Source organism: Mastigoproctus giganteus, chromosome 2 (genome assembly GCF_048544385.1).
Source record: "Mastigoproctus giganteus isolate SK-2022 chromosome 2, ASM4854438v1, whole genome shotgun sequence".
In the NCBI taxonomy this organism is placed as follows: domain Eukaryota; kingdom Metazoa; phylum Arthropoda; class Arachnida; order Uropygi; family Thelyphonidae; genus Mastigoproctus; species Mastigoproctus giganteus.
Window position 1 is genome coordinate 36,918,364 of NC_143576.1, and position 22,482 is coordinate 36,940,845.

At 37.4% G+C, this 22,482-nt stretch overlaps 1 protein-coding gene across 1 annotated transcript in view; it reads left to right on the forward strand.

Annotated features, from left to right (window-relative positions):
- Window positions 1-20,763, forward strand: part of LOC150089269 (uncharacterized) — an 80,529-nt gene extending 59,766 nt beyond the window's left edge. The window contains exon 3 of the mRNA XM_090389928.1: window positions 19,926-20,763. Coding sequence (XP_090246054.1) covers window positions 19,926-20,763 — 838 coding nt within the window. The remainder of the gene's footprint in view (window positions 1-19,925) is intronic.
- The last annotated feature ends 1,719 nt before the right edge of the window (window positions 20,764-22,482 follow it).

A 22,482-nucleotide genomic window follows, 5' to 3' on the forward strand; every position in this document is an offset into this window, starting at 1 on the left:
GCCACAGAAAGGGATATAATCATTGAAGGAGCAGTAATTAAAAAGGTGGATTCATATACTTATCTGGGACAAGTCATTGGCTGTAATAATGATAAATGGCTGGAAGTGAAGAGAAGAATAAATTTTGGATGGATAGCATTCGGGAAATATAGTCACATACTGAGAAGCAATATCCCAATTTGTCTGAAACGAAAATTAATGAACCAGTGTATACTCCCCACCATGACTTATGGAAGTGAAACTTGGGCACTCACCAAAAGAATGGAAGAGAGCTGAGAACTACACACTAAAGAATGGAACAAATTATATTAGGAATCAGACTGTTAGATAAGAAGAGAAACACGTGGATTAGGCAGCAAACTCAAGTTGACATTCTTATCAAAACTAAAGAACTAAAATGATTTTGGGCAGGACACAACTCAAAGACATGATGACAGATGGACTAAGAAAATAACAGAATGGTACCCAAGAGGAGCTAAAAGAAAACAGAAAGAACTGGAAAGTTGCAGAGAGGCCTTCATCCTGTAGTGGATTGAAAATGGCTGATGATGATGACTACAAGTTCTAATGAACATTAACAAGTAATGTATCAAACTTTTTTGTGGAAAATTTTCTATGACATATGAGAAATCTATTTATTTTTAGCATTTTCTATAGATGCTATATAATGATAAGAATGCCGTTAACACTATCTGACTAATTGTTGAATGCAAATGTTTTAATGTTTTTTTAAGCAATATAAAGTATTAAAGTTAATGAAATACTTAATGTAGTATTTATTAACTTTAATATTTAAAGAGAGTTAAGTATTAAAGTAAATACAGTACTGAAGTACTATATTTACTTTATTCTTGATATAGTACTAGATATAGAGTTGGTTACATGTCCTCTATTTTGTTATGATATTTCACAGAGGGAATAATGTTCCAAAATAGTTTCAATTCCTTAAGCAGATTATTTCCATCACTATCAGAAAAATCATTGTCTGATGATATTTTCAATGTTTCATGAGATATGCATCATGTAAGATCATATTTTCAAATCATCAACATTATATAGAAAACCAAAGATATCAAAGTAATATTCATGTGATCAAATAATTTTTAGTGACACAGTCAGCAATTAAAAAAAATCTATTTTGAATAATTCTTTGCATCAGACCTAATTTTATTGCTGGATCATATTCAAATATTCTCCTTTTTGTTTGTGATCTCTATCTTCAATTTTGGTCTTACATTGAAGTCATTGCAAAGCTTTGGGTAGCAATGGCAGATTAACAGGTAAAAATGCTACAAATGAGGGAGAAGATAAAGCTTGGGATACAAACCTAAATAACTTCAAGGGTGTGTCATGGTAGTAAACTATAGAAGATTACTTAGTCTCAACTGTGTCTACAGTAATGTTAGGAATGTTGTCACTAAAATGGCTGGTTTGAACTGCTGGTTAGGACAACTAATGTTGATAATTACCATGGAAAGCACACATGTTGATTTTATTGGTTTTGGTCTGTTGAAAAAAAGCTTCAAAAATAATTTGGTCACTGAAATTAAAATAGCCATAAAAAATGATTCTGTCAATGGCCAATAAGAATTTTTGAAGGTAGAAATACAGATAAGTGAAGCAATTTAACACATTCTTGGTGGATCCCACCACCCAGACTCAACTCGTGAAGGTATTTACAATATGAAATATAATTAAAATGATGCTAATTCATCTACCTGGGTAGATGATCATTTTATACCTACACGTATAAAAATGAATTAAATTGCACTAACCCATATTTCGGTAAACTCCTTCACAGTCTAGGCAAAAATATCCTTTAGTCTAAATCAGTACACACCATGAGGCAATTCTCTCATATTGTGGAGTTATACTTCATAACTGGGTTGTCATTATTGCAACACCAGCGTACCTGCACACCCGCTGAAGAGAGAAATAGGCTAAAAAGCCTTGAAACGGTGCCGTTTGGGTGGTGGTATCCAAACAGAATAATTTACAATAGTCTTCTACATTGGTGAAGCATTACTTATTCGAGGTATTGCAATACCATGGCAACTCATTGTGAAGGTAGTCACAATATGAGATATAATTAAAACGATGTCAATTCATCTACCTGGGTAGGTGATCATTTTATACCTACACATATAAAGATGACGCAAATTGCACTAACCCATTTGTCAGTAAACAGTTCATTACAAGAACCCCTTGTCCCATATAGTTGCTAATGGCCATACTTTCATACTCAGGAACTTTCAGTTAGATATTAGGTTAGTTTTAGTACTTTTTGAACATCTGTTCAATTTCCCATTAATTTTAGTGGTTTTATAACCAGTTCTAACTCGCACCATATTCTTGTTATAAGAACTCCAAGTATTTCCTGTACCCCCTCACTATTACTTTTTGAGTTACTGTTGTCTCAGTAGAATGGCAAAATTATTAGTCTGTAATAGTAATACACAATAAAATTAAATGCCCCCCTCTTCCCCAGCTAGCAGTCCTGAAAAACTTAATACTGACTCAATATAATAAACTCAATATAATAAAAATTCTTTATACTCACTATACTCTCCATCTTTTTCTATAGTTTTATGCCACTGGATACAAGGGAAGTCTGAAGGTGTGAGAACCAGGCTATATGGTGGATTGCACTACACAGCCCAGCATATTTTAGAGTTTTTCTGGCTAAGGTAAAGAAAGCCAACATTGAGAATCACGGGAAACTTCGGTAAACTTATACTGGGCAAACTTGTTTCCCGCTACCGCAGTTTCTCCCTTCATTCTCAATTAACAGATGGTGCATATTATCGGTAGTGGCTGGTTGTAGAAATTGATAACAATGTATTGATTAGTTTTTTCTCATTATTAAAAGCAGATTATTGGAGTTCATGAGTGGACTGAAATTTACTTATGGGTACACCCTCCAGACTGTCTCAGTCTTAGGGTGTTTATTCCCTTCCCACTGTTTTAACCCGATAGGAAAACAACTTCTTTTGCCACAACCGATAACATGCACTGTCTGTAGAAATTGTATCCCTATTTTAAACAGTGGGAAAGGGAGATAAACACCCTAAGACTGAGGCAGTCTGGAGGGTGTACCCATAAGTAAATTTCAGCCGAGAAGGCATTACACTCACCAACTTCAATAATCTGCTTTTAATAATGAGAAAAAACTAATCAATAGTATTAGTATTAGTAATGGCCGCATGGTGCAAGAAAGCCTATGGCTTATGCTGCACCAGCCAAAAAATAATAATAATAAAAAACCGAATAAAACAATGATAAAAAAAAAGATAATAATAATAAATAAATAAAATAATAATAATTAATAAAAGAAAAGGAAATTAAACTATCATCCTATGCGCTTCCCTGACCCAAAGGTACTATCCAGATGACCTTTGAATTTCCTCAAACTGTCAGCCTCTACTACCCATGTAGGCAACTTATTCCAGTAATTTATAACTCGCTGGCTAAAATAAAACTTCCTGCAGTCCAATCTAAACATTTCCCCCTGTAACTTGAATTTATGTCCCCTAGTTCTAGCATCATTTATAATCTTGAAAATTTCGTCCTCATTCATTTTATTAATGCCTCTCAGAGCCTTAAACACCTCAATCAAATCTCCTCTAAGGTGTCTAGTTTCCAAACTCTGCAACCCACATATTCGAAGTCTTTCTTCATAAGGACGCACTTTTGCCAATCTCACCAGATGAGTTACCCGTCTTTGCACCCTTTCAAGAAGCTCGATGACTTTCTTTAGGTGCAGTCTCCTTACTCCACAGTATTCCAAGTGTGGTCTAACAAAAGCCTTATATAATGGGATTATCACGTCCCTATCTCTACTTGCAAAAGTTCAATAGATCATCGATAGGACACCATGGGCCTTCCTTGCAAGCTGTTTACAATGCTCAGAGAATTTCATGTCTGACCGTATCGTAACACCCAAGTCCCTTTCCTCCAGTACTGGGTTTAGTGAACTCCACCAAGTGAATAAGTTATTTTGGGATTACTGTTTCCCAGGTGTAATACCTTACACATTGTTGGATTAAAGCATAGCTGTCATTTTTCTGACCATTCCTGAAGTCTATCTAGGTCTCTCTGAAGAAGCTCAGCTTGACAGTGATCATTAACTACTCTACCAATTTTAACATCATCTGCAAATTTAGACATCACGCCCTCTATCCCTTCATCGATGTCGTTTATGAAAATTAAAAACAACAGTGGTCCTAATACTGATCGTTGGGGAACCCCACTTCTTACATCAACCCAATCTGAGGAATAGTCATTTATCACAACCCTCTGCCTCCTACCCTGAAGCCATCCTGCTATCCATCTAAGGATTTTCCCAGTGATTCCAACCTGTTCCAGCATATAAAGCAACTGCTCATGTGGGACTGAGTCAAAAGCTTTGCTGAAATCTAAATAAACAATGTCGAAATTATTCCCTAAATCTAGCTCGTGAGTGACCCTTTCAAAATAGCGAACCAGATTTGTTAAACATGATTTTCCCTTTACAAAACCATACTGAGTATCCTTGAGAATTTCAATTCGATCCAAATTGATCCTGAACTCCAACCTTGATCATTGCCTCCATGATTTTCCCTACCACTGAAGTCAGACTGACAGGTCGATAATTTCCCACTTCACTCTTAGAGCCACCCTTATGTATGGGAGATACATTGGCACTTTTCCAATCCAAGGAAATGTCCCCAGAGTCTAGTGATGCTCGCATAATTAGCCTCAATGGTTCAATGCACTCATTTGCTGCCCTTAAGATTATAGGGTATATTCCATCAACTCCAGGAGCCTTACTGGCCTGTAGGCTCGAAAGTTTTTTCATTAAATAATCTTGCGAAATTTCAATATCATTAATTACATATTTTTCAACTTCGCTCCTACAATTTCCCATTGCCACAAAAGGTTTTTCATTTGTAAATATCGATGCAAAATAACTATTGAGTTCATCTGCAATGGCAGCTGGTGTATTTAATACTATCCCCTTTCCCGTACGTAAAGGTCCGATCTGGTTTGTCCTGCTCTTCTTGGCATTTATATATGTGAAGAATTCCTTATACCCCCTCTTTGCTCTGTTTGCTAGTGATTTCTCATAAACTGCCTTTGCCTGTTGAACCCTTTCTGTGGCTCTATTACAGATCATCTTGTAGCTCTTATAGGCTTCAGTACTTTTTATTGCTCTGTAACCTTTCCATGCCACCTTTTTCTGCTCAAGTAATGTGACAACTTCACTATTCATCCAACTTGGAACCCTCCTCGTGGAGTATTTTTTTTAATGGTAAATAGGCATTCAAGGCATCTGTGATTAATGTTTTAAAAGCATACCACAGTTCAAATGTATTCATTCTCTGTGCGATATCTACCCAGTTAATAGAGGCCATGTAGTACCTTAAGGCATCGTAATTTCCTTTTCTGAAATTAAAACCCATTCCTTTGCTTTTTACTATTGCTACCTCTCTCATCATCATCCACCGTAGAACTCCGTGATCACTTCCTGCTACTGGTTCCTCTACTGTCAGCCCTGTTATATCATCTGATTCATGGGTGATGATGAGGTCTAGGATATTCTTTTCTCTAGTACTTTCCCTGACATGTTGATACAAATAACAGTCATCTAGTTGATTTAAAAATTTTGTTCCCCATGTCAAGTTTCCTTCCCATTTATTCCAATCAATTAGAGGCAAATTGAAATCACCCATAATAAGACGTTGACACTTACTTGCCCATTCCATTTGCATGTAGAGGCTTTCGTCATAATCTTCACTAGCCTTAGATGCTAATGCGTCATAAAACTCTAAAACAAACAAACAAACAATCATAATCTTCACAATCACTTGGTCTGTAGATTACTCCTACTCGCATTATACCTTTGTTTCCAACTATCTCACACCATCCAGATTCTATACTAGCATGTGAAACATCTGAATCCGGGAAAGCTATCGTCACACTCAGGCTGCTTCTGATAAGAAGCATTACCCCACCACCCCCTCCTATCTACCCTATCCTTCCTAAATACATTATACAAGCCGTACTGAAACTCATCATCCCCAATTTCCGGGTGGCATCACGTCTCGGTAAGCCCTATTATGTCCGCGTTACTTGTTTTAACCAGCAGTTTGAATTCGCTCATTTTATTGACGACACTTCTAACATTACTATATAAATAATTAAGGCTTACTGTTCTTGTATATTTAACAACCCTAACACAACCCTTGAAGTTTTTTAGGCTCTCTTCCCTGGCATTAGCTACCTGCTTACTTGAAACGTTTCTGCCCCTAGAACATCTAGATAATATGTCCAGTTGGGGTAACAGATAAGAACTCTTCAGGTATGTGCAAGAGTTAATTTGACCAATATTATCAGATAAACACGTGTTAGTATTACCCACATCCCCCCTAACTAGCAGTTTCCCCAAACCTTTAAAGTATTCTCAATAATACTGGCAAAAACTTTTGCACCACCTTTGTTTAAGTGTATCCTGTCTCTACAAAACAAATTCCTTCTACCTACAAGTGTGGGCCATGCTGATAGAATTTCTCCCCTAAAGCTTTGCAGAGTCCTTCAAGTCTTGAGTTAATCCACAAGGCTTTTAACATATAATCCCTCCTATCGTGTCTGGGCAGAATTGCAGACACATAGACATTGTGACCTAGAAGTCAATACATCGTTATTGACTTCTACTGCCACTACTGATAACCACCATCTGTTTACTGTGAATGCAGGGAGAAACTTCGGTAGCGGGAAATGAGTTTGCCCAGTATAAGTTTACCAAAATCTTGTGTTGGCCGTTTTTCTTATTTGAAACCTTCACCATTTTTCTTATTTGAAAACTGATACTGGTACCTTCCAGAGGCTAGTGGCTGTCAATTTGTATGCTCAGGAAAATGCTTTGAACTTTTTGTTTCTTTAGTTTGGGTGATGACTCCATGAATTTTCATTGGGTTTCTTGCTTAAAATGGCATATCCAATGATGAAAATAATATTTTGGAATTAGGAGTATAGCACACATCAGTTTCTTCTATTATTTCTTTTTCTTTTCATTATGCTGAACAGCAGTGAAAAATTTTATAATGGAAATATGATGGACTTCTTATATTTTTAGGCACTTTAGCATTATACAAACTTTAATGCTTTAGCATTATGCATACAAGCTTGTATGCATAATGTATCCATCTGTCCATCCATGTAACAACTTGACTTGCAGTGAATCGATTTTCATGAGATTTTATGTAGTAGTAGTAGCAGGAGTGGCATTTGATGCAAGAAAGCAAGTGTATGAGCTTATGCAGCATCAGCCAAAAAAAAAAAAAAAAAAAATCACACCATTCCCTCCAAATGCCTGTCCAGTTCCTCCTTAAATTTATTCAACCTATCAACTTCAACAACGACAGATGGAAGTTTGTTCCAGCAATTAACCACCCGCTGGCTAAAGGCAAATTTCCACACATCTATTCTACATCTGTCCTTTCTTAATTTGAATTTATGCCCCCTTAGGTTCGTAATCTGAACAAGTGGAAGGATCCCATCAGAATTCAGCGTGCTCAACCCATTCAAGGCCTTATATACCTCAATCAGATCACCGCACAGGTGCCTAGTCTCCAGCCACTGCAATTTGCAGAAATTAAGCCTCTCTTGGTAAGAGGATCCCTTCATTCCCCTCACCAATCTTGTTGCCCTTCTCTGTACACGCTCAAGTAAATCTACATCCTTCCTAAAATGAGGCCTCCAGACCTGTATGCAGTACTCAAGGCATGGCCTGACCATTGCCTTATACAGAGGGATAATTACCTCCTTTTCCCTGCTAGCAAAATTCCTATATATCATTGACAAAACCCCATGACCTGCACTGGCAGCCTGTCTGCATTGCTCAGAAAACTTCATATCTGCCTGCACAATTACTCCCAGGTCTTTTTCATTTTCTACCACCTTAAGTGTAGTACCATACAGTTGGTACATTTCTCTGGGGTTACTTCTATCCATATGCAGTACTTTGCATTTGTCAAGGTTAAACTTCAGTTGCCACTTCTTAGCCCATTTGCCCAAATTATCCAGATCCTGTTGCAGTAGCACACTGCCATTACTGTCATTAACAACCCTGCCAACCTTTGTATCATCTGCAAACTTCGACATTAAGCCTGATATACCTTCATCAATATCATTGATAAATATACAAAACAACAGTGGACCTAACACCGAACCCTGTGGGACTCCACTAATAACATTAGTCCAAGAAGAGCAGCACCCATTGATTACCACCCTCTGTCTTCTCGCACTTATCCATCCTTTTATCCGTTGTAGCAACTTAACCTTAATACCATTCTGCTCCAATTTGTACAATAGTCTTCCATGTGCAACAGTGTCAAAAGCTTTCCTGAAATCCAAATATATGATATCAAAATTATTTTTTGCATCCAGTTCCTTTGTAACCACATCATAATATCCTATCAAATTTGTCAGACAACACTTTCCCTTAACAAACCCATGCTGTGTCTGAATTATTGCTGCAGTCTTGTCTAGATGATCCTGCAATGCATCTTTAACCAGTGACTCCATTATTTTACCAGGAACAGAAGTTAAACTAACTGGTCTGTAATTACTCGTGTCACCCTTTGATCCCCCTTTGTGAATTGGGGATACATTTGCACATCTCCTGTCCGTGGGAACCTCCCCTGAGTCCAAGGACGCTCTCATAATTACGGCTAAGGGTTTGCTTAGTTGCTTTGCCGCCTCCTTTAATATAACTGGATAGATCCCATCCACCCCAGGTGCTTTTCTTACGTTTAACTTCAACAATTTCTCTTCCACTTTGCTCTCAGTTATTACAAAATCATTAAGTATCCTGCTACAATTTGATAACCTTCTGTCATTTTCAAACTTTAATAATTCCTCACGTGTGAATGTAGATGCAAAATACTGATTCAGTTTGTTTGCTATCTGAGCAGGATCATCAACAGTCGAACCATCGATGTCAAGTGGACCAATCTGATTCATCCCCTTCCTTTTAGAGTTTATATAAGTAAAGAAATCCTTGCTGTTTTTCATAGCATCTTTTGCCAAGGATTTCTCGTAATGTGCCTTCGCCTGCCGAACCTCCTTTGTGACCTGATTACAGATTAACTTATATCTGCCACAGGCGTCTGAGTCGCTTGATAATTTATATGCATCCCATGCATTTTTCTTCTCTGTTACGAGTCTCATTAGTTCATTTGACAACCATTTAGGCCTAAACCTTGAACAATATTTCTTAATAGGTATGAAACTTTTAGTAGGTTCCACGATTAATTCCTTGAATGCTTCCCACTTAGAATTTACTGTTGGTAACATCATCAGTTGATCCCACTGTACAGAATTTAAAAACTGTCGGAGACTACTGTACTCGCCTTTACGGAAGCAAAAACCCTTTCCTTTACCCCTGATGGTAATTAAATCTTTAGGTAAATCCCACGTCAGTACACTGTGATCACTGCCACCTAGTGGTTCTTTTATCTGCAAATTCCTGTACGATTTCTTTCTCTTCAAAGGTGGTACTTATCCATATGCCCACTCTGATATTTCCTGTCAGAGACAGTAATTTGGAATCTCCTCTTTTCGATCTTCTCTGGCTTCAAATCTCTCAACCCCATTCTGTCAAATTCATCTGTTGCCTCTGTTGTTCTTCCAACTCACTAATCACTTAAATCTTTGACTTCCTTTCTTTGAAACTTTAAGTTCTCCATTCCAACTTTCATAACAGTGAGGTAATTTTCTTTGGTGATTTCAATGTTCACAACTCCAGCTGGCTTTAGTTTTCTGGTCACAAAGACCCCGCTGCTCAAGATGCTGAGGCTTTTGCAGTTACTAATGACTACACACAGATTGTTCATTTACCTACTAGAATACGAGACAATCCTAATCACACAGCCAACACAACACAATTGATCTCTTTCTCACAAACAACCTTTCCAAGTACACAGTCGAGGTGAGTGGTTTCCTAGACATCTTAGATCACAACTTAGTCTTGGTCTCTTCTCCAATAGAGCTGTTCTCTCGTAGCTGTTCCCAACCTCATCTCGTTTGGCATTACAAGAATGCAAAATGGGATAATCTTCTTCTTTGCCTTGGTTGGGTTACTATTTTAAATTTTTTGTCAATGTTTGCTCATATTATGTCAGTGAAATTATTCTTGTGGGGATGAAATCCTTTATTCCACACTCCACCTTAAGATCTTGTCATTTATCTAAACTTTGGTTTTCCTATAAGTGTTCTAAGGCTGTTCAAAATAAGAATATTCCATACTGGATTTGGCTTCCATCCAGATCTCCATGTTCATTTTCACTGACAGTGAACAGTGAACATGACAATGAAATCCCATTGTGTTTTCCCACATCTGTCAAGCCAGACAGTTACATTTCCACCTTAGTCAAAGATAAAGCTGACCTGCTACCATCCTACTTTTCTGCTAATTCAGGTATTGTTGATCTTGGTAAATCACCTCCAATAATTTTTCCAGTAAAACCACCTTCAGTGGTTTTCCAATAAAAGTGCTAAGGCTGTTCAAGAGAAGAATGTTGCATATCATAATTGTCTTTTTTCCAAATCTTTAGTTTCATTTTCTGCCCACACCAAAGCTAGCAACAATTGTAAAGCAGTTATTAATCAGTCCAAACTAGATTTCGAATAGGCTAAGAGTAGAAAACTTGCTTCTTGTCCAATGGTAGTCGGGCATTCTGGTCTCTTGCCAAAGCTATTGGCCACAACTTTTGCCCATCTCTGTCAAAACCAGATGGTTCTATTGCCACTTAATCCAAAGATAAAGCTGACCTTCTAGCATCCTATTTTTTCTTCCAACTCATGTATTAATGAGTTTGTTAAACCACCTCCCACCATTCCTCCTACACTCCATTCAGTGCCTCCTGTGGTCTTCTGTCAAAAGGATGTCAGAAGGATTTTGAAAAATCTTGATTCAAAGAAAGCTCCAGGTCCTGATAGTATTTCTCCACTTTTTCTCAAAACTTGTGTTCCTGAACTTACTCCTGTTCCATGTCACTTTTTTACATTCCCTTATTCCACTAATGTTTTCCCTTCTACTTGGAAATTTACTCATATCCATCCAGTTCCTAAAGAAGGTAACAAATTCCTCCCATCTCATTACACTTATTTCCTATTTATAAAGTAAAAGTTTAGTGAAACTCAGACAGTTGCACTTGATATTTCAATGGCTTTTAGTTGTGCTTGGCATAAAGGTCTTCTAAATAAGCTTCCATCTTATTGTTTGCCAACTGTTTTTTGTAATGGGTTTCCAGTTTTCTCTCTGACCACTCACTGCAGGTGATAATAGATGGCTCTCTCTTCCAATAATCTCCACTAATGCTGGTGTTCCCATAGTTTTGTTTATGATAGTACATTGCAATCCACCTTCCAGTTTGAGAAACCTTGCCCTGCACAAATAACTTCAACTTTTTGAATACACACTACCAGTTCCTTAAATGCTGATCTCCAGATAATTCTCTAGTGGGGCAAAGATGGTTTTAATCCTTCTAAAGCTCAGTCCTGTCTTATGGATTCTTCTGCTCCTATGCTTATCTTCAGTGACACTGAGATTTCTAGACAAGATCACATATCTCTATTAGGGATTACCTCGACTTTTAATCTCTCATGGCATAAGAACATCACAAATATTGCTTCCTCTGCATCTAAAAAACTGGGTTTTCTCTTTGGCCCTTGGCATTACTTTTCGTCCAAGCAGCTGTTCACTCTGTACAAATCACAAATCCACCCTACCATGGAATATTGTTGCCATATCCAAAACCTCTCTCTCAGGCTTCTAGATTCCATTCAGAAGAGGGCAGTTAGGTTAATTAATGACCTATCTTTCTAACAAAGTCTCTCTACTCTCTGTCTCATAGATGTTCTGTTTCTGCTGCATGCCTTTTCTATAGATACTTCCATGGGCACTGGTCTTCTGAGTTGGCTTCAATAATTCCCACTCTCTCTCTCTCTCTTCCAAATCAGTGTGAACATGTGCCACAGCCAATGAGCATCCTTTACTGTCCAACCTTAAACTCGCAGAACCAACTTTTCTTCTTCCTCATTTATTCCTTCAACTTCCATTTTCTGGAACTACCTCCTATCATATGTATTTCCTGAAAATTATAATCTACAGAAATTCAAGTCTAATATCAACAAGCCATCTTCTCAACCCTCTTCATTTTCTAAACCTTCAGCCCGTGCACAGTACTATAGGTTTTAATACCTCTCGTGCTTGTGAATTTCAAAAAAATTCAACTCCTTTATAATGAGAATCATTGGACTGGAAGTAGGATGTATTTACTGGGAGCAACAAATGATGATGTTGTCAGCAAATTGCCAGATTTTAAGGAAGGTGAAGAGAGCATTATTATTCCCATATTCATTTAATATCAAATGTTATTAAATGAACACAAGCTGATGATTTGTTGGGTAGATATAGGACTAGTGGGCAGGAGCGGGAGTGCAGTAGCACACGCTCTTTGAGTAGACCGGGGTTCAAGCCCCTGACTGCTGAATATGGTCGATCTGCCAACCGGCACTGGACCAGTGTGGCAGATTATGGTCCATTTCCCTCAGCATGAATTGTTGAGGAGGCTTCCATCCTGCAGTGGGTTGATAATGGCTGCACTTTACTTTTTTTTTTTTTTTTTTTTTATGCCAAAAAAATGCTGTGAGTTATATCAAAATGTGTATGTTTTTGCAGTTCTGCCAAGACAAGATAGGAGGGATTATATACTGAACCTTGTGGTTTAACTCTAGACTTGAGAAATTCTGCAAAGCATGGAAATTTTTATCTTTGGGTGGAAATTTTTATCAACATAGCCACCCTTTTAAGTAGAAGGAATGTTAGCCCAAGAGTTTTTACCTTCCCTGTAATTCCAACCAATCCAAACTAATACTCAGTTATCAATATTGTAACAGAACAACATCAAGCTTGAGTCGTGAAACTATTGGGAACCTATTGCCAGTTGAAAGAATAGAGAGAATATTCCCATTGTAGCTAGGCAAAGTTTGGATCTCAGGGAACGTGAAAAATCTCTCGCTCTAACTAGATTATACAAATTTCTCTTTCTCTCCATATCTAATAAGAAGTAAGGCTAAGTCTCCCTAGTCCCTACCAGAACTAGAAATGAATTAATTAATGTGCAAAGGGAAAGGAATGCAGGAGCTTGGCTTCTCACGATACATAAGTGATTTTACGACCGGGAAAGAGATGGGAATACAGGATGGTGTGGGAAGTTGGCTGAAAGGGAAGGCAGCCATGGGAGAGTAAGTGGGCATTTTTATTAATGTCTCCGACACCAGGATGCCAAATAAAACACCCAGAGACGAGACGAGGGGACCCATTTGGGGCATGAGCCATTCCTGGACTGTCTTGGACAGGAAACTCGTGACTTCCAGTGGCCAATGAGAGAGTTTTGCTCTAGAAGACAAAGGAGAGCACAGAATATAAAAAGGACCCAAAATGAGACTAAAGGGTTGTCACTGCTGGAGGCTCTGCTAGATTTGGTCACCATTATTCCTATGGTTGCTGAAAGACCTACAACAACTAAGGTTTGCCTTTGTGTAGTGGATCCCTGCGGTCATCGATGCTGGTCGCCGTCACTGCCTAAGTCACCATCAGCGTCTCGCCCAAGCCTCTTCAGTAGCTATCCGCACCATCTGTTCTGACTGAAGAGATAGAATTGTATGGCCAGAGAAGGCCACAGTCCACTCCACTATAGAAGGAAGCCTTGTAACAGGCTCCAGAACAAACCAACTTAACCTGGTGAGCAGACTGTTCTTACGTGTGAATGAAAATGTGTGAAACAGCCAAATTTACATTGAACTAAATGCTTCCTTTCTTATTCTCTCTTATATGCATAAATTAGTATTTATTCAATAAGGTATGGAACAACTGTGATTGTTGAGGGTACTAACGATACTTTTTCTTCCCCCCCCTAAGCCCGTCACCACCAAATATGGAGGATGCAGAAAGGTCAGGGAATGACCACCGCATATCCCGGAGTAATATGGCCTTAGTTGCTAATGCTCCTAAAAACCAAATAACAAAAAGATCTTTCCTCCTAGTAAACCAAACGCAAAAGAGAATAAAATAGTTAAACATAATTAGATATTAGTCCCTTAAGTATAGTAAGAATAGTTGATAAGATGCCATAGGTCACCTAAAGCATAACCGCTCAATACTCCGAGCCTACCTAATAATAAATAAGATATGAAGTTGCTTTCGATATATCATAGTTTATCCATTCTAGAGTTATTTAGAATGGACATGTCTAGAAAAGGTAGAATGCAGAACTTTGTGAAATCACTAGATCATTGGAACTTATAACTTTAACTAGGTCCTGTTGTTAGGTTGTACTTGGAAGCGATGCGTGCTGTATTCATTGTATTAATACTGAGTGAAAGTATATTATATACATGACCCTTTTCATTTATAATAAATGTTGTTATGTGTTATTTGTATGTTGCTTTCTCTCTCTCAGCATCTTGAAACACTCCAGGGTAAATAAATGAAGAAAATGGATTCTTGGGGGTGGAGAGACACTAAGTGATCTTTCCATTACAAAACACAACGCAATCTGTTGCTGCAGAGATCAGGGGTCATTAAAACCCTTGATTTCCGAGGGCTTGGATTTTTGTCCTAACCGATTGAACAGTTAAAGCACGTCACAGGTGTACCCTTAAGAAAGGGACGTGAACAGGAATCTGAAAATTCATTTGAACAAGAATCTTTGCAGGCATCATTGAAGATACCTCAACTGTTCAGGGAACTGGTAGGCTGAACAGGAGTAATATAGGCACACATTTATCTGATGATATGGGCAAAAGTAATGCTTGCACACATCTCAAAGATTTCTTGTTTGTTTCTCCATCAGCTGACATAGGCAAGAAAGCAGTGGTGTTACAGATGAACAGCTCATGCTAGTGAAATAAGCTTAAATTACTTGAAACAGTTCAAGGTAGTAACCTACAGAAGAATAGTTAGTCTTAACTGTGGCTAAATAATAATATGGCTAAATGAAATGTAGTATCACCCTAAAATATCTAATGTTATTTCATTATGGAATGTACAATGTATTTAAGAGGGATAGCAAAGAGAGAAAGGGCAAGAAAATAGCTTTCACAGATTCAGAAGTTATGTATACCAGCATAGAATCTGTGGTGGGATTTAGTTGAAAGCAAAGTGTAATGAGAGTGGGAATAATCTATAGACCAGAAGACTGAAGTGTATGATAAGAGTATCTACATGCAGGTGGAATGAGTGAGCAAGTAGGAGTGCTGTATTTAAATTTAATTTTATTATGGTGATTTAAATTTGTCTCTAATTGATTGGAATAAGTGAGAAGAAAACTCACTATGGGAAACAAAATTTTTAAATAAACTACATGATTATCATTTATACCAGCATATCACAGAAAACACTATGGATAAGAATATTCTAGACCTGATTACTTACTTGCAAATCAGAAGACATCATAGGGATCACAGTACAGAAACCATTGTCAGGTAGTGATCATGCAGTTGTTAGTTGGAAGACAAGGAAAGATGGTATGGTAGTAAGCACGGGTTTTAATTTAAACAAAGAGGACTATCACAGTTTGAGACTACATGGTATCTGTCAGTTGGGCAGATTGCAGAGGGAGGGTGACTACATTAGAATTATGGAATACCTTTAAAGCAGTAATCACAGAAGCCAAGAACATATATACCATTCAGAAAATATAGCAAGGAAGATACAGAGATTCACGAATACAGAACTGGCCAGTCTAATAGAACAAAAAAATATGAAATGGGAAAGCTACAGAGCAACGAAAACCTAGGCTCGTACCTAGGCTCCTTTTGGCTAGGGATGAGTGTCTGAATTGACTGCCCAGGTGGTTCTCTATCCTTGGCAAAGAAGTGGGGTAATGCTTCTTATCAGAAGCAGCCTGAGTGCGACGATAGCGTTCCCGTATTCAGATGTTTCACATGCTAATATAGAATCTGTATGGTGTCAGATAGTTGGAAACAAAGGTATAATGCGAGTAGGAGTAATCTACAGACCAGGTGATTGTGAAGATTATGACGAAAGCCTCTACATGCAAATGGAATGGGCAAGTAAGCATCAATGTCTTATTATGGGTGATTTCAATTTGCCTCTAATTGATTTGAGTAAATGGGAAGGAAACTTGACATGGGGAACAAAATTTTTAAATCAACTAGAAGACTGTTATTTGTATCAGCATGTCAGGGAAAGTACTAGAGAAAAGAAAATCCATCACTCATGAATCAGATGACATAACAGGGCGGACAGTAGAGGAACCAGTAGCAGGAAGTGATCACGGAGTTCTCCAGTGGATGATGATGAGAGAGGTAGCAGCAGTAAAAGGCAAAGGAATGGGTTTTAATTTCAGAAAAGGAAATTATGATGCCTTAAGGTACTACATGGCCTCTATTAACTGGGTAGATATCGCACAGAAAATGAATACATTTGAACTATGGTATGCTTTTAAAACATTAATCACAGATGCCTTGAATATGTATTTACCATTAAAAATATACTCCACGAGGAGGGTTCCAAGTTGGATGAATAGTGAAGTTGCCACATTACTTGAGCAGAAAAAGGTGGCATGGAAATGTTACAGTGCAATAAAAAGTACTGAAGCCTATAACAGCTACAAGATGATCTGTAATAGAGCCACAGAAAAGGTTCAACAGGCAAAGGCAGTTTATGAGAAATCACTAGCAAACAGAGCAAAGAGGGGGTATAAGGAATTCTTCACATATATAAATGCCAAGAAGAGCAGGACAAACCAGATCGGACCTTTACGTAAGGGAAAGGGGACAGTATTAAATACACCAGTTTCCGTTGCAGATGAACTGCACAGTTATTTTGCATCGATATTTACAAATGAAAAACCTTTTATGGCAATGGAAAATTGTGGGAGCGAAGTTGAAAAATATGTAATTAATGATATTGAAATTTCGCAAGATTATTTAATGAAAAAACTTTCGAGCCTACAGGCCAGTAAGGCACCTGGAGTTGATGGAATATACCCTATAATCTTAAGGGAGGCGGCAAGTGAGTGCATTGAACCATTGAACCAGAGTCTAGTGATGCTTGCATCACTAGACTCTAGGGAGATTCCTTTGGATTGGAAAAGTGCCAATGTATCTCCCATACATAAGGGTGGCTCTAAGAGTGAAGTGGGAAATTATCGACCTGTCAGTCTGACTTCAGTGGTAGGGAAAATCATGGAGGCAATGATCAAGGGTGGAATTCAGGATCATCTGGATCGAATTGAAATTCTCAAGGATACGCAGCATGGTTTTGTAAAGGGAAAATCATGTTTAACAAATCTGGTTCGCTATTTTGAAAGGGTCACTCACGAGCTAGATTTAGGGAATAATTTCGACATTGTTTATTTAGATTTCAGCAAAGCTTTTGACTCAGTCCCACATGAGCAGTTGCCTTATACGCTGGAACAGGTTGGAATCACTGGGAAAATCCTTAGATGGATAGCAGGATGGCTTCAGGGTAGAAGGTGGAGAGTTGTAATAAATGGCTATTCCTCAGATTGGGTTGATGTAAGAAGTGGGGTTCCCCAATGATCAGTATTAGGACCACTGTTGTTTTTAATTTTCATAAACGACATCGATGAAGGGATAGAGGGCGTGATGTCTAAATTTGCAGATGATGTTAAAATTGGTAGAGTAGTTAATGATCACTGTCAAGCTGAGCTTCTTCAGAGAGACCTAGTTAGATTTCAGGAATGGTCAGAAAAATGACAGCTATGCTTTAATCCAACAAAGTGTAAAGTATTACAGCTGGGAAACAGTAATCCCAAAATAACTTATTCACTTGGTGGAGTTCAGTAAACCCAGTACTGGAGGAAAGGGACTTGGGTGTTACGATACGGTCAGACATGAAATTCTCTGAGCATTGTAAACAGCTTGCAAGGAAGGCCCATGGTGTCCTATCGATGATCTATCGAACTTTTGCAAGTGGAGATAGGGACGTGATAATCCCATTATATAAGGCTTTTGTTAGACCACACTTGGAATACTGTGTTCAAGTATGGAGACTGCACCTAAAGAAAGTCATCGAGCTTCTTTAAAGGGTGCAAAGATGGGTAACTCATCTGGTGAGATTGGCAAAAGTGCGTCCTTATGAAGAAAGACTTCGAATATGTGGGTTGCAGAGTTTGGAAACTAGACACCTTAGAAAGTTTGGAAACTAGACACCTAAACAGGCAATTCAAACATCTGGAGAGAATGCAATTTCATCGATAGAATTCTGGAAAAAGTATAGCATCAAAGATGTCATTGAGAACATTCACCAGTCATGGAAGAAGACTGGTGAATGTTTTTGCATTGAACTTACATCAAGCAATATGAAACCCATGTGGAAGCTTCTTCTTCGCTGTGCAAATGAATTTAAAGGCTTTTCAAAAGAAATGGAAGGCATTGTTGAAGAAATAACTCACATCGGAAAGGACCTTGGTTTTAATGAGTTAGACAACCAAAATGTTCAAGTATTAATCGAATCCCATTCCAAAGGACTGAACAATAGTGATCTTCTAAATTTAGATACCCAACGAGCATACGAAACTGCCAATGATTGTTAAGGTGATGCAACTCCTACCCACAAGAAAGTGGTCACTCGAAAGGAGTTTGATGAGATTTTTTGCACTATTGAAGTTTTCAAGCAGCAATGCTAAGATGCTGACCCTGATGTAGAACACAGTAGTCAAATTTGTCGAAAAGTGGAAGAAGCTTTAATTCCTTATCGACCAGATGTACGATAAAAGGAAGAAGGAGAATACACATCAAACTACACTTAATAATTTTTTTTGTAAAAAAAGTAGAATATTTTCCTTACTTTAACTTTTAATTTTGTTTAATTTTTATTGTGCTTTGTAATTATAATTTGTTGAAAAAAATTTTAAAAAATTCAGTACTGTATATTTTTGAGAATAAATAAAAAAAAGTCACAGAACCAATTACATTATTTTTCATAGGTTATTAAGTTCGATTAATGCGCTTTTGATTAGTGCGGCACTCTTGCAAGATGCATTAAGCACACTAATTGAGGGATTACTGTATATAATTGATTGTCATTTTGTTATATATTTTTTATTTATTGTATTAGGTGGTCCCTGCCAACTGGTGTTAGGTATTTTCACTAGTTAATAAAGAAGTTATAAACTGTATGCACATACTTTTCATATGCTGAGGGCCTGTCTGTAAATAATAAAAGATAGTATAGTAGGATTTGAACCCTTATTTTTTAGCACATAAAAAAAGAAAGATGCTAAGGCTTGCTGCACTACTAATAAGTAACACTTCTCAAAAAATTGCTCTTATTTACTGAGGCTTTGTGCATTTCTTAGCTCGTTTTTGTCAAGCATGGCCATCTGAGGGAGTGGGCACTAATTACCCATAAGTAACATTTTAATTCTCTTTGTAGAGAAGTGTTACTTTATAGTATTGCTGCTTAGGGCAACTTGTGGTAGTAACCTTACTATTTGAGAGATCAGTACCTTTTATAAACCTTGGTATCTTTTTCCTGTCTGTGCTGTAGAATAAGGATCTAAATCATTCATAACTAAACTGTTCCCATACTGATTTGAAGTTCTGTGTTTGTGTTCAGGCTGTGTATTATTGCTGATTGAATTTTGGAAACTAATTAAAAAACACTGTTAAACAGTTAGAATGTTTTAAAGTATGCACTAACTTTGTATATTTTTAAATTAAATTTATTCAGTACTGAAGCACAGAACAATGCCTATAGAATAAAGCCCAAATGAGAATTTCTATTTGACTTTATTCTGTAGACTTCTTTGCATCTTGTAATGAGTTTCTCTTTAATTGTTTAAATTGTTGTAGATCAAATGGTTACTGTACTATTTTTATTTTAGATTTTCCTTGGATCGTGCAAATGTGCCGAATCCTGGACATTCATTGCCAACAGCCAGTGTAACTTCCATTTCTTCATGTGATACATCAAACATGAAATCTCCACTTGTATGTTGTTCACCTCTTAATCAAGAATCATTAGTGACAACTTTGTCTCCATCTTCTCCACTTGTACAGATAAAATCAGAACCATCACCCAATGTTTGTGAGTTAACTATCACAACAGTATCCTCAATAAATGATTCTGTGTGCTCTCCAGTTTCATCAGCTAGTTCTCCAGTGTATACAGAATCCAAAGGAAAAACTTGTCCTATATTGGTTTCTTCTTCTACATATATAAACCATATGTTGTCAGAAGCAGACATACCAGAACCTATAGCATCAACATCAGCAGATATGACATCTTGTCTTGGCCCACTGACATCTTTATCTGAAATGTCAACTTCATCAGAATCTTCTCCCAGGATAGCTTCTGAGCCATTATCACCTTTGGTAGAAATTGCTGACCAGTATAGTCAGCAGGCTCCTAAGAAAAAAAGGAGGTCAGATACTATTATTACACTTCAGCTAGAAATTCTGAAACTTGAAAAAGAAAAACTTTCTTTAGAACAAGAAAAAATATCTATTGAAAAAGAAAAGCTACAGGTAGAGAAACAAAAACTTGACTTAGAGAGAGAGAATTTAATAAGAGAGAAAGATATTTTTGATTATCAGAAAATAAAAATTTTGTGCGATAAGAAAAAGATGTTGCTAGAGAGTAAAAAGCTAAAATCAGAAATTGCAAAGTTAATATTGGAGAAAGAAATACTCCAACTTCAATTGAAAAATATGAAAAGGTAAAATGAATGAAAAATATGAAACATAGGAAATTACATTTTGCAGCAAATTCTTTTAGTCCTTTCATACATTGTGACATTTGTATACAGTACAGGGTATTTTAAATGAATGGAAATAAAGAAAGTTTCCAGTTCTTGTTAAATGGCAAGAAGCAAGATAGCTTGCCAGAATTATTTTTAGGACTATTAACTAGCATTTTAAATGGTTTGAAGTAGAATGGGTTAGTTCAGAGGAGTGGTAAGAAAAGAGAAGCCAGAATATTTTTTACTGTTTAACATAAGTTATAAAAAATTTTAATAATAAATAATAAATTTTCCTGACAAAAGTCAGCAATATTTATACAACACACACACATCCTCACTCAGAAAGTATATACAGCCACTCTCTGAGTTACGTAAGGGTTGCATTCCACAAAACTCTATGTAAGTCCCAGCTCACATCTGGTGAGTATGGGCTTTGCACACCCAGGATCCTGAGCTGGATATCATCATTCTTCTCTTTCTTGGTAATCCCCTTCTACTTCAGACTCTCTCTCTCAGCGATGCCATAGCCAGGTGGGCTGGGCAGGGCAGCAGTGCATAGCACACGCTTCTTGATTAGACCGGGGTTCGAGCCCGTGACCACCAAATACAGAGGATGCGGAAAGGTCAGGGAATGACCACCGCATATCCCCGGAGCAATATGGCCTTAGTTGCTAATGCTCCTAAAAACCAAATAACAACAACTCTCTCTCTCTCTCTCTCTCTCTCTCTCTCTCAGGGTAACTTGGGAATTTTTTTTGGCTGGTGCAGCATAAGCCTCAGGCTTCCTTGCACCACGTGGCAAGTAGTAATAATAATAGTAATAAGTATCGAATTTTACGTAAGTCAGAATTTCCCTAAGTGCTTATGCAGAACTCGCAACTATTCTTGCTGAATTTGATGGAAACAAAAAAGAAATGTTCAACGGACATGTAAATAGAATTATTTATTCCATTTTTTTTTTATCTCATCTGCAGGAAAAATTACAAAAATTTCAAAATTATAAAATTACAAAAAAGAGAGAAGACAGACATAACGTCAGCAAGATTTACCTTTCGAGCATCATTGCCAGAATTAACTCTCCAGCTGATATGCACAGCGCTGCAGAAGTTAATGGCTGTGGAGATTTAGAAGGGTTTTTTTCCAACACTTCACAAAATTTCTCTGCAGCTGCAGAATCGGCACTGGTGACTTCACCGCATAATTTAATGTTTTGGAAACTAGCGCAATGATTGAACCTAATAACCCACCCGTTGCTTGCTACAAACTTGGCTTGGGGTTTGCCATACTTATCCTTAATATCTTCATAAATATTTCTTGCTTTTGCTTGAATGGCCATTGGATTCAGGGGCACTTGCTTCTGAATCTGATTTTGCATCCATATTGTTAATAGTTTTTCCATCTTCAATATAGCACCCGAATGCTGTTTTGTGATCACTGTTGATCTTAAATACGTTGATCTTTTATACGCACACTGTCACTTAAAATAGTATTCACTGTTGAAGCAGCAAGACCTAATTCCCATGCAATAGATGACAAACTTCTTAAATCGTCTTCATTTCTAAATCAATTTTGTTTCATTTCCTAGCACTGCCAACACTTGTGCTTTCCATTGTTCCCTTTCCCCTTCACCATTGTATTAAGTAAATAGGCATGAAGAGAGATTCTGAAAATTTATTTATGTTTTTTATATGATTGAAGA